The following is a 12,344-nucleotide window of genomic DNA, read 5'->3' on the forward strand; positions in this document are numbered from 1 at the left end:
GAGCGACCTAACCCAGGGATTTCAGCTTGCTTGTAAGCAGAAAGGTTGAGCCGTAACATCCTGATCTAAATGTCTCCTACGTCCCCTGTTCAGCTTTGAGCTCATGACGGCAAGAGCTCAAAATAACTCGACTAAAGCAATCGCTAAGTGCGTGCGTCTTTCCAACCGTGCCAGACCACCCACAAGTGTGAACAGTGAACCGTCGGGTGTTGGAAGACGTCTGTCGACAAAGCATCGTATCCAGTCCATATATAGGTATGTATTAGCAGTTCGACGTGACAAAACAATACGCAACCAGCTACTGCGTCGATAAAAGACAGCGGCCGAACCGCCGCACCCCATCGCCACAGCGCGTGCTCAGTCGACACGGGAGTCCCGCGCCCGAACACCGCCCACAGGATAGCCAAAACCAGGCGCGCGCGTCTCACCCCCGCCGCCGCTGCAGCAGCACGTGTCCGCGGGCGGCGCGACTAATCTTCGTCCTCGTCGCCGCCCTCGTCACTGTCATCCTCGTCGTCATCCGTCTCGAACGTGTCGTCGGGAATGTCGTACAGGATGATCATCTGCTTGTTGGGGTCCTTCATGATGAGGTACTTGCCGGCGTCGCGGCCGCGGATGATGTCCACGATGCAGCGCAGGATGCCCCACGCGTTGTCCATCGACAGGTTGATTTGCGATGCGAACTCGCTCGGCTTGAACTGCATCACGTTGAGGATCACGTGCTTGCTCGAGTCCCGGGGCGCCACGCGCGACACGAAGCCGAACTTGATGATGTCTGATCCGGCGAGCAGCGCCTGCACGGTCCACTTGGCCATCTTGCAGTTGTTGTTTTTCAGCTCGTTGGCGAGCACGGCGGCGCGCTGCGTGTCCAGCTTCTGGCGCCAGTCGACGTTGTTGGCGTGCTTGGGGTCCCACTCGTTGAGCGCGCGGATGGTCATGAACTGGTCGGTGCCGAGTACGGCGGCGTCGTGCTCGGTGCGCACCACCAGCTGCACGTCGTCGCCCAGAGAGAACTGCCGGTACCGGTAGGCCACGGAGGCCACAGACTCCGGGTCGTCGTCCTCCTCGATGAACGGGTTCGGGTTCTCGAACTCGTAGCGCTTGTAGTCGTTCAGCAGCACCTGCACAGCGAGAACAGAGTAGGTGGACGTTAAAAATGGGAGGGGCGGGTCAAGTAGTATGGGACACGCACTTCCGATACAAATTATGGGATGAAAAACAACACAACACGCGATAAAACCTTAAGTATAAAATCAAGGTGTTCTCCCCATTTGAATGTCAACATCTAAGTCAAGCTGTTATTAATGACACTTATGATACTTATGCTATGAATGATGCTTTCATCAGCAGTGCTCTACAAATTTCTGTACGGGCATGACAAATAATCTAACACCAGCCTCAGTGCCGACCAGGCCACCGAGTTCGTTCTTGTAACGGCCAACGGCAGCCTCACCTGTTCGGGGAAGTTGTGATTGATGAAGGTGGCCTCCATGGCCAGGTTGCGCGGCGAGTTGATGGACGGGCCCTCGTCGCTGGGCGGGTCGCGCGCCGTCTCCGACACCGTCACCAGGTCAAACTCGCTCTCGTCGCGCTTGTCGAAGAAGATGAGGTTGCCGATCTTCTGGACGACGATGTCCCAGGAGTAGTTGCTGCGCGTGCAGCACATGAGCGTGGCCAGAATCTCGTCGGTGGCGAACACGTTGCCGCCCGACTTGGCCAGTTTGCGGATCTCCGGGTCGTCGGTGGTGGTGACCTTGTGGTGGATGCGGTCGATGCGCTCCAGCCGCTCCGGCTTCTTCACGTTGATGCGATCGACGGCCTTGTTGTAGTACTTGACGGCGCCGCACTTGAGCAGGTCCTTGGGCTCGCCGACGCTGGGCAGCGCCAGCTTCTGCAGCCGCGGGAAGTCCATCTCCTCGATGACCACCCAGTCGGGCCGCACCGTCACCGACGCGTCGCGGTTCTTCATCTGGAAGCGGTTGTAGTCGAAGCGCTGCCGGTTGCCGAACTGTTTCTGCAGCCGGCGCACCTGGCGCTGCCGGTTGGCGTCGCGCGTCTTCTCGCCCTTGGTCATGACGCGCGTGTCAGCCTGATTGCCGCGCTGCTGGTTCTGCATCTGCCGCTGGCGGAAGTTGCGCTGGTAGCGGCCGCGGAACATGGGCTTCGGCACCTTGGGCTGCACCACCAGCTTGAAGCTGTCCTCGTCCTCCTCGTGCATGTAGGCGTACTGGCTGCCGCCGCCGAACTGCGAGTTGTACTTGTTGCCGTAGCGGCGGTCCTGGAAGGCGCCCTCGCGCGCTGACAGCTCCGCCACCTTACCGATCCGATCGCCCTTCGAGAACGGCTGGTACGGCATATCAGAGAACTTGTCCACCGTGCCGGCTGGGCCCCAGCCCGTCTCGTTAATCTGAACTCTGGGCGGCACAAACTTGGCCATTGTGGGCTGCTGTGTGGCACCAGATCAGGCTGGAAGATAAATTTAGCCATCAAAATGGGATTTATCTTTGTATATTGATCAACACAGCAATCAAAGCACCGTATTTGCACAGCAGTCTGTAATCAAGACCACAAAGAGACAAGTTTATCATGGGTGGATTCCCCTATCATGTTATCAAAGATGAGAAACATGAAATTCCTTTCTTAGTTAAGGCAAGAAAAACAATACATGGGTCAAAGATGTGTGCTTTACAACTTTCAAGTTTAATTACAGGATGCCTTAAAAGCAGTAGCACAGCATCTGAGTGTCTCTGAGGTAGTCTTTGACAAATCAATGATTGAAGATGTTTGGGTTGGATTGAAGCTACAAGGAACAGATCAATTGTTGATAGGCTGCATCTACCGAAGCCCGTCTGGATCCCAAGAAGAAAGCATTGAAAAGCTGGAGCAGCTGATTCACCAAGCAGCTGTAGCCCCCTTCTCACACCTTGTCATCGTTGGCGACTTCAATCTTCCTGGCATTGACTGGGACACTGGTGCATCTACTTCAGCCACGCACTCCTTTGTAGAGACGATCCAGGATTGTTACCTGTTCCAACATGTTACCCAGCCCACACGTTACAGGCTTGGAGAGAGGCCAAGTACTCTGGACTTAGTCTTTACCAATGAGGAGGGTATGGTTCGCAACCTTGAGTATGGCCCTGCCCTGGGTAGAAGTGATCATGTAATCCTTACCTTCACATTGATGTGCTACGCACCTGCGCCATCCTCGCTGCCACGCATGTATTCTCGCACCAACTATCGTTCACTGAGTAATGCGCTTGAATCGTGCAACTGGGCGGTGATGAGGAACATGACTACTCATGAAGCTCACACCTTCTTTAGTTCGTCAATCTGTGCAGCCATTGAGTCATGCTCCAGCATCAGAAAGAAGGCCTCTGAACACAACATATACATGAATCGCCATGCCCTCCAACTGAGGAAAAGGAAAAGGCTATTGTGGAGCACTTACTGCCGAAGCCACGATGAACTCGATCACGCCAGGTACGTCAGGTGTCGTAACGACCTGAGGAACATGACCAGAGCCCTCCGGAGACAACATGAGCAAAAGCTGGTACTGTCAATCAAAGATAACCCGAAGTGCTTCTGGCGGTACGCAAATTCACACCTCAAGACCAAAAACGGCATCGGCGACCTAGAAGACGAGAATGGAGAAACGGTGTCTTCTGACAAGGCAAAAGCTAACGCCATGAACAGATACTTCAGTAGCGTCTTCGTCAAAGAAGCGTCAGACACCATCCCTGTCCTGGAGCGCCCTCATCACGGACCGCTTCTGGAGGACGTCGAAATCTCCCCGCTACGGGTACACACCAAGCTGGCAGCGCTGCGAGCACACAGCTCACCAGGACCCGATGGCCTTCACCCTCGCGTACTGAAGGAGAATGCAGCCGTCCTCTCCCACCCACTGAGCTGGATCTTCAGGAAATCGCTGGACTCCGGGGATGTCCCCCCAGAGTGGAAGATCGGCAACGTGACTCCGATATTCAAGAAAGGAGATCGCCGCCTGCCATCCAGCTACAGACCGGTCAGCCTGACATCCGTCTGTTGTAAGGTCCTCGAATCTGTCATCAGGGATGAGCTCCTGCACCATATGTCAGCAAACGGCCTGCTTCACAGATCTCAGCATGGTTTCTTGGCGAAGCGTTCGTGTAGCTCCCAATTGCTTGAGGCACTCGAAGACTGGACCGCTGCCTTGGAAGACCGAACCCCGGTGGATGTGGTCTACCTAGATTTCGCTAAAGCTTTTGACTCGGTGCCGCACAAACGTCTCCTCGAGAAGCTGAGGTCGTATGGTGTCGGAGGTAAACTTCTCACCTGGATACAGGCCTTCCTAGTTGGCCGTCGCCAACGGGTGCTGATTCAGGGCTGCACCTCGGAGTGGGCACCAGTCTCCAGCGGTATCCCCCAAGGTTCAGTGTTGGGACCGACGCTGTTCACAATATACGTCAACGACATGCCACTAGAAGTCTCAAGCAATATGAAGATGTTCGCGGATGACACGAAGCTATATAAGCCACTGACAAATCCATCCGAACGTGGTGCTGGTCTGCAGGGTGATCTGGACGCTCTGGCACGATGGTCCTCAAGGTGGCTGCTGCCGTTCAACGCAGGAAAGTGTAAGGTGATGCACATGGGCTCAAGAAACCCTGCACACGAATACCGGCTAAACGGGACGCCCATCGCCGTGGTAGACGAAGAAAGGGATCTGGGGATCATAATCGACTCTGAGCTGAAGTTTCACTCCCAAACGGCCGCGGCCGTTTCAAAAGCCTCGCAGCTGCTCGCGGTCATCAAGCGATCCTTCGCTCACATCGATGAGACGACCCTACCCTTGCTCTACAAGGCTCTCGTCCGCCCCTTTCTGGAGTTTGGGAACGCCGTCTGGGGACCATTCAGCAAAGGAGACCAGAAACGCTTAGAAAAGGTCCAGAGACGCGCCACGCGTATGGTGGAATCCATCAAGCACCTTCCCTACCCCGAGCGTCTGAAGCGTCTCAGACTACCGTCGTTGCTCTACCGCCGCCGCAGGGGAGACATGCTGACGGTCTACCAGCTGTTCCACGGTGGAATCGATGTGCCGCCAACGACCTTCTTCACCAAGAACGAGACCGAGCTGACGAGAGGACACGGATGGAAGCTGATCAAACCCCGAGCTGCGACTCTCGCCCGACGACGCAGCTTCAGCGTCCGCATCATCAACGACTGGAACGCTCTACCTGCTGAGGTCGTATCGGCCGAAACACTCTCGACATTCAAGGCACGACTTGACCATCACTGGACCCACCTAATGTATGTCATGCCACAACCTTACGAGTCCTGAATGTCTCCCCAAGTAACTCGGTGAGAACGGGACCTATAGGCCAAGTGGCCTTTTCTATCCCGATGACCTTCAAGGTAAGGTAAGGTAAGTTTCATTGAATCATGCCATACCCGATGGTAATCCCAACTACCGCAGCCCAGGGGAGGCATTTTTCGCCTGCATTGCTTCTCTTACTAAAAATGTCTGAGCATGAGTGCTCTAGAGGTCACAGGCATGGCATATGGATATCTTTTGTCTACATATATAATGCAGCCAGTTTTGATACTAGCCCTTTATGATTATGATTATGATTGAAGCCCTTTATGAATGTTCAGAGGGAAAATTGAAGCCAAATTCAAGATGAGAAGCTGCAAATACATAAAAAGACCTAGTATGTGTCATGATCATTTACAGGTCATTTGGGGTCAGATGAGGATGGACAATGCTGAAGACAGGGTGCCTAGGGTGATTTGCTCAAGGCTCTTGATATTCACTCGCACAAACCACGTGACAACCAGCGTGTAGAAGGCGTAGAGAGGGGGAGAACTTCTTAATAGCAACGTGACCAAATGTGCCCTCCGGCGCCCTGTTTTCCCAAATGTCCATGAGGACAAGGTCAACATCAAAGCTGCCCTTTTCCCTAGAAAATGTATCTCATTTGATGCATCTTGACATGGTAAATGGGACCCTGACATGTTGATACCACACTATCTTCACCTGTGACTGTTTACATGGAAATGTTATGCCCACTTTTGACAGCCCGTTTACCAACCATATGGAACCCGCTGAAATCAATGGGCAAGTGGGAAAGATATAGTCAATGAAATCTAAGAATGATGAAAATATACTTAAATTAAAGGATTTGAGCTACATCATAAGTTATTTACGTAAACACAGCAAACCTATGCATATGAAATCAATATGGCTTTGGAAATTAAATTAAGCAAAAATCGAAGTGACCAGTTCATCCGGTTCACTTCAAGGCGACACACATCAACGCACTTCGGTACTCAGCCAAAACGTGGAGATAACAGAAATTGAAATTAATTTTCATGAAAGCTTACCGAACTAATTCTGGAAAACCTCCAATAAATCAAATAAGTTAAAAAACTAGTAAAAGTCTCTCACGCGGCGGGGCACGAGGAAATAAACGCCACATTTGTCGACAAGGTATAGAGCTGTAATGGAGTTCAAGGTGGTCCACTATTTTTTGTTTTCTATCTTCAGATTTTGCGCAAAACCATGCATTCAAAATCTTTGAGTAGGTGAAAAATATTTTGCTTCATAATTTTAGCATGGAAACATCTAAAAAGCAGTACTGTCGGGAACTGAGCTGCTTATTTTTGATGTAGCTGCTCATTATGCTGTTTGTAACCAGCTGTGAACAGGTTTATCTGTCTCAGTTGCGCCAAATGTGCTTGTATATTCGTTTCGCAATGCAAATAGCAAATAGCCATTGGAATGCGGAACCTTTGTTGACCGCAGTTGACCTGAGATTGACCCGAGCGGCCGTTGCCTTGGTAAATGACAGATATTGAGTGATTTTCACAATAAAATAGTGATCCCGCAGATTTGGACATTTTATTTTTGATGTGAGTTTCCTTGTTTTTTTTTAACAGCTAGGTACGTTGATGTGTCAGTGTGGATTGTCATTGTGGATGGCAGAGCATCTGATCCTCCAATGGGAAACCCAGGCTTAGTCATTTTACTTCAGACTGGGTATCAATCTATTTTGTGTCTAGGCAAGGTAAAAGTACCTAAATGAATGAACAGCTTGTGGGCTGTGATGTGGTGACAAGTCTGCATGCTATTTTCTCATTTCAGTTTGATTATGACTCAATTTCAGGAATGGGTGGAAGATTGTGCCGAACTGGAGGCGCCCAGGTGCAGCAAATTTAACTCTTCCAACACCCTAACAGTGACCTTGACCTCTATCCTTTGTTGCGGCTCCAAAGCTAAGCCATCGTGTAATTGGGAGATTTTGGGCATGCCCAGTTTAGTGGACTTCCACTGCCATAGAAATTACTAAGTTAAAGTAGTTTTCCTGTGCTAGGAGAGATCAAAATTACAGAGCAACATCACATTCAGATCAAACATTAATTGTGATTTCAAACCTTTCAAATAAGAAGTGTGATATTTTCATAAGTGCCGTGAAAATTGCTAATCTTATTCTTGTGCTATGTTCGTAATTTATAACAATTGGAATTTTTATGTTGTTTTTTTCCTGAAAGGACATAACCAGACCCATGATCCAGATCTAGGACTCTTTTGTGGGCCATAACAGAAAATCTTACTGACATCTTGCATCCTGTATCAATATGTTGTAGCTTGTAGGCTTTGCTGCATATGGCCATTGGCACTGATGGCCAAGTTGATATCTCTGTACTTATTAAACAGATAACATTGCAGTTGCATTTGTTGTGATCCTGTATCTTTGCAAGCATACATGGTCCATATTACCAGCTTTCTGAAGGATTGCTGGTCTGGTGACCATTGAACCAATGACCAGTGAATTTAATAGCCAATGAATATGTTTCCTTTTAATGCCTCAGATCAATCATGGTTGGCATGTCAACTAAACATTGCCTTATTAGCTTTTTGTGTCCTCACCTCTTCTTAGAATGCTCATATGCTCTCTAAATGAGCAATTAAATCAATAAGCAACTGGCTGTGCTGACTGCTGAGTGATGCTACTTTTAGTGTGTGTCTTTCAGTGAGTTGCTTTTCATCATCCAGTGCTTTGTGTTGACAGTACAAGATAATAGTACACATTAACTTTATTCTTACTCTGGCTTTTGTACGTTATATTGTAGTGGGTAGGTACTTCATATGAACTTAACCAAAGATATTATTGGCTTGCTTGCATAGTTGGTACCTATGTGCTCCATGCCGCCCTCCTATGCTATTTCCATAATATCTGTATCTTTTTCTGCTAATATGTGCCTAGTGTAGATATAATTAGTCTTATTAAACCTGTTATTTATGGACTCATACAGCATAGTGGGTCAACCCATGTGGTGTGGTAATTGGTATTTATTTTTGAAGAAGGCACACTAAGAAGCACATGCTCCTGAGATAATATCATTTGAACATGCCTGTGCGTCTGTTTACAGATAGCACCCCTGCCTGGTGGTGAACCACTCTTTATTGTGGTAGCCCTGCTACTCCAGAAGGGGCCAAACTGAATCCCACAACCAGCCAGGACGAGCTTCCCGGCCTAGGTAAGTCATATGTCAAACTTTGCACCCTTTACCATGCCCTTTCAACCTTTGGAAGTAGGTAGTGGCTGTTGCTTGTTCAATGCCTTACACCGATAAGTGATAAGGCACTTCATTCGTCAGTTATGACTGTAATGGTTTTCACCCCTTAGGTTAAGCACATTTTGCCATCAATCGGCCGCATAGCACTGTCGATGGAAATCGTGTAACATTTATTCACCATTCGCGTCGTATTTTAATAAGAGAGTTTTTGATTGTTCAATTTAGCAGCTGACGCTCCCCGATCGCGCTGGGTGCCCCGAATGTGGCCAGTGGCCACCCTGGGCCCTGCCACAGCCAGCCGCGGCGGCTCGCGCCTGTCTGGATGCGGGATAAGACGCTCCCAAGGCCGGGACGCGGCCGCCACCCGCGGTAAAAGTTTCCTCTCCCCAGCGGCAGGAAAGCACGAACGCGCCGGTTGCATGGCAACGGTACCGTTGTGTGTCATGCGGCCGGCTCACGCCCCGACGTTCGCGGAAGCGAATTATTCGCGGCAGTACGTGCCGTGAGCGAATTTGGCTTATCGAATAAGACGTGGTCCATTGGGCCCGGCGAGGCCAGCCTGTCGGCCCGTCGTTGGGGGACACTTGCCGACTCGATCGATATGACTGGCACATTTGGATCGAGTTACGAGGACGGCCGGCCGCTCGCTTGGTCGAAGGGGATGGTAAGGGGGGGGGGGGGGGGGAGAGGAGTCCCTAGTAACGTGCGGACAACCAGCAGATATATTATCCATATCAATTGCTTTGATCGAGGGCTCAAAATATGCCATCAGCTACCTACATGGAACTACTATGTGTGATGTTTTCTCACTGACTCGGCCCTGGTGTTTTAGCCCAGTTCCGTGGCAGCAGGCTGGCGGCTGCCATCCTGTCCGCACCAGTTTCGGCGGTGTCACCTGTGGTGACCCGGTGGCCGTCGTCGTCTGACCCGACCGGGCACACCTGGCCAGGCCGCCGGCAGCGGTAGCAGCGGGCGGTGCTCCGTCCAGGTGGGCCGCCGAGGGAATGCGACTGCCGTCCGGAGGCGGTGGACGCTATCGCCGGCCGGCCGGTATCGGCGGCAGATTGCCGGTATCAGGCGGGCGGGCCGCGCGGCCGGGGCGGGGCGCCGCCAGTGGCCGGCCGGCCGCGCCCCGCGCCGCGCCATGGAGCTGCTCGGCTCGCTGCGCCGCCGGCGCCGCCTGCCCGAGTCGCCCTCCTGGTGGCGCTCGTGCAGCACGTTCTTCACACGGGAGCCGCTCGACGCCGACCAGCTGGAGGAAGGTAGGCGCGCGCCTCGTGCGCGGCCTGCGCTGTGCCGCGGACGCTGCTGCCGCTCCGCTGCTGGGTGGGTCGTCCGGGGTGTTCTGTCGGCAGGGATTGGTGCCGGGTCGGCCCGCTGCTGGTGGGGTGTCCGTGCTGACAGCGGAGGCTGAGCGGGGTCGTCTGCGTCCAGTCCTTTGTGTCGGTTCGTCTATTTCTGTCCGCCTCGGGCTGCTTGAGTGGCGTGTCTGGTCGTCCGCCTCTGACCGGCTTCTGTGCTGTGTTTGTCGGGTCCTGCAGCTGGGGTTCGACCCCCCGCCGGCGCAGCAGAGGCTCGCTTCTGTCGACCCCTGCCGGCAGCCGGGGCCCGCGGCTGTTCCACCAGGCGGCGCTGGACGGCTGTCCATGACCCGGAGAGGCTCGGAGAGGGCGCCACCGGGTCTGGACCGCCGCCGCCGCCGCCGCCGCAGGGGCTCGCTGTTGCCAGGCAGCACTGCGTGTGTGTATATATCCGTGTATGGTCCGAGCGGCGTGACTGGCGAGGTCGCTCGTCGAATGGCCTACTTGTGGGGAACCTCGCGTGCCACCCGTTCCCGTCACTGAATGAGGACTGGAGCTGAGGATAACAGCTTTATGATTATATTCCAGCCCATACGGCTATCAGTGTACTGAGAATCAGTACAGAATCTGAAATTTACCAGTCCTGCCGTATTGATAAACGTTGATGTGGCGGTTAGTGGTGACATATTATCTGGAGATGTGTGGTTTTGATCTCCTCTGTGGCACGCAGCGTTTGTATGCCTTTGTACGCGCCAAGCCTCGGTACACAGCTCAGGTGCCATTTCTTGTGACCGTCGCCCGCGCTATCGGCCCGGCGAGCCTTGGTCGTTTGTCGCCTCAAGCCGCGCCGATAGTGTTCACAAAGCTCCCGGCTCAGGCTGTGTTGGCAGTAGCGTAGCGTGGCGCTATGGCTGGGGCAGCGTCGTGTCCTCCTGACTGTCAGCTTCTCTGCTACACTAGCTAGTGGCGGATGGAAGATGGGAAGGTAGCGGTAGCTGGTCCAGTGATCATGGATAGCTCCCAGGCAGGCTCACTATACCCAGGCGCTGATCGCTGACCGCTGATCGTTGACCGCTGATCGCTGATCGTTGATCGCTGATCGCTGACGGCTGGCCGCTGAGTGGACCGGGTACCACGCCGCCCCGGTCGGGTCGGCTCTGTTTACAGTGGAGCTGCCTCGCGTTTGAAACCGACCCGTTCCCGGTACCGAGTGGCTGGCCGGTTGGCCGCCAGCCCTGCGATCGTTTGAACATGACTGATAGGCGGGCTGACTGAGGCGATATCAGGGACACCGGCGCTAACGCCGCGATAATCGCCACGAGCGCCCTGAGAAACACCGATCAGTTACCTCAATCTGGGTGATATTGTATCTGCTTATGTGAAGCATTGAGTAGTTGATGAGACAAAGTACATCGATTATCGGAATGTGAAAAGAACTCGCCCTTCACAAAGCAGTATTAATGTGTGTGATGCGTCGTACTTACGTCTTACCATATCGCCACGACATGGATTTGTAAGCCGTTGATCGACACGATGAGAGCATATTTTCGCCGAAGCTGGTCGAGCCCGTGCCTTCCTGGTGTTGCCGTATCGCTGCTGCCGCGGACATCGGCGCGTTGCGTCACGTTTCAGGAAGCGGAGATCCGTGACATACATTCCGTGACGCCTTTCTGGCCCGTCATACCGGAGAGGAATTGTGGCACCGTTCATCTGTCACGGTGACCGTCCAGACTGGAGTGGCGGACGGTACATATCCCCTCTCGGAGAGCAGCCGTCGCCTCTGCGCCGGGTTATGAATATTAACTCAGTTGGTGGAGCGTTCGGACGGTGCGGAATCCTAACTGTATGTGGTGTTTGCGCCCGGGACAGCATTTGGTGCTAATCAGCTAATCCTGCTTTGCCATTATCTGGGAGGCTACAGGCAAGGACGGGGCGGGACTGGCTCACAAGGTCCTAAACCGGCGCATCCAAACTAAGCCCCAATCATCATCAATTGTGCGGTGAAGGCATCGTATAAGCGACTGTACGGCGGCAAAATGAACCGTTCTGTCAGCGCGACCCAGAAAACAGGGCCCAGAAGGCGACTGAAATTCATCGCTGGAAGTCGGCGTTAAAAATTCAGGACCTGACAGGTCAAGGTACCGTTGTTCGGTAGAAAACCAGCGATGATTGATAGTAGAGAAGCGTTAGACGATGATCATTGGAGGGTGATGTCACGCCGGGGGATGTCGCGGAACCTTGAAGAGGTGTCGCGGAACGCCATCCTGGCCGGGAAGTCCGAAGTAGCACGATATCACCTCAGCGAGAGGCCGTGACTTGCTATGGATATGTTTGATTTCACCCGAGAGCGGGGAACTATTTGTTCTGTAAACGAAACGAAGCGGGCCAGGCGCTCGCCTGTTGTTGAAGTCCTCAGGCTGAGCGGCGGCCTCTGGGAGTGGCGGACGAGTGTGGACTGAAGGTTCTCTCGACTTGTTGACATGTCCT

The 12,344-nt window shown here is 52.9% G+C and overlaps 2 protein-coding genes across 9 annotated transcripts in view; one reads left to right on the forward strand and one right to left on the reverse strand.

The window, feature by feature from the left end:
• Positions 1 to 239: 239 nt before the first annotated feature.
• LOC122389271 (eukaryotic translation initiation factor 3 subunit D-like) lies at positions 240 to 6,644 on the reverse strand. Of its 4 annotated transcripts, none has more exons than XM_043381147.1 (3): positions 6,361 to 6,644; positions 1,454 to 2,466; positions 240 to 1,121 (listed from the first exon to the last, which is right to left on the reverse strand). In XM_043381147.1, the coding sequence occupies exons 2-3, from the start codon at positions 2,435 to 2,437 to the stop codon at positions 471 to 473; spliced, it is 1,635 nt and encodes a 544-aa protein (XP_043237082.1). In that variant the 5' UTR covers positions 2,438 to 2,466; positions 6,361 to 6,644; the 3' UTR covers positions 240 to 470. The 4 variants fall into 4 exon arrangements, with proteins under 4 accessions (XP_043237082.1, XP_043237103.1, XP_043237092.1 ...); XM_043381168.1 differs by having other exon boundaries at positions 6,425 to 6,488; XM_043381157.1 differs by having other exon boundaries at positions 6,299 to 6,458.
• Positions 6,645 to 6,724: 80 nt separating this feature from the next.
• Positions 6,725 to 12,344, forward strand: part of LOC122389305 (serine/threonine-protein kinase tricornered-like) — a 70,601-nt gene continuing 64,981 nt past the window's right edge. The window contains exons 1-2 of one of the 5 annotated variants that reach the window (XM_043381215.1): positions 6,725 to 6,888; positions 8,410 to 8,517. Coding sequence is in view for 1 of the 5 variants with exons in the window: in XM_043381190.1 (XP_043237125.1) it covers positions 9,701 to 9,818 (118 nt within the window). In the remaining 4 variants the exon portion in view is untranslated. Of the gene's footprint in view, positions 6,920 to 6,944; positions 7,181 to 8,409; positions 8,518 to 9,669; positions 9,819 to 12,344 lie in introns of those variants that run through there. The other 4 variants (XM_043381223.1, XM_043381206.1, XM_043381231.1 and 1 more) reach the window with 4 other exon arrangements.

Source organism: Amphibalanus amphitrite, unplaced genomic scaffold (genome assembly GCF_019059575.1).
Source record: "Amphibalanus amphitrite isolate SeventyFive unplaced genomic scaffold, NRLGWU_Aamphi_draft 000019F_arrow, whole genome shotgun sequence".
NCBI lineage: Eukaryota > Metazoa > Arthropoda > Thecostraca > Balanomorpha > Balanidae > Amphibalanus > Amphibalanus amphitrite.

Bases quoted from the DNA above. Each gene is read 5' to 3' on its own strand.
- LOC122389271 (XM_043381147.1), bottom strand. From the start codon at position 2,437: ATGGCCAAGTTTGTGCCGCCCAGAGTTCAGATTAACGAGACGGGCTGG. The intron at 1,122-1,453 runs GTGAGGCTGCCG...CTCGCTGTGCAG, and splicing joins ATCACAACTTCCCCGAACAG to GTGCTGCTGAACGACTACAA.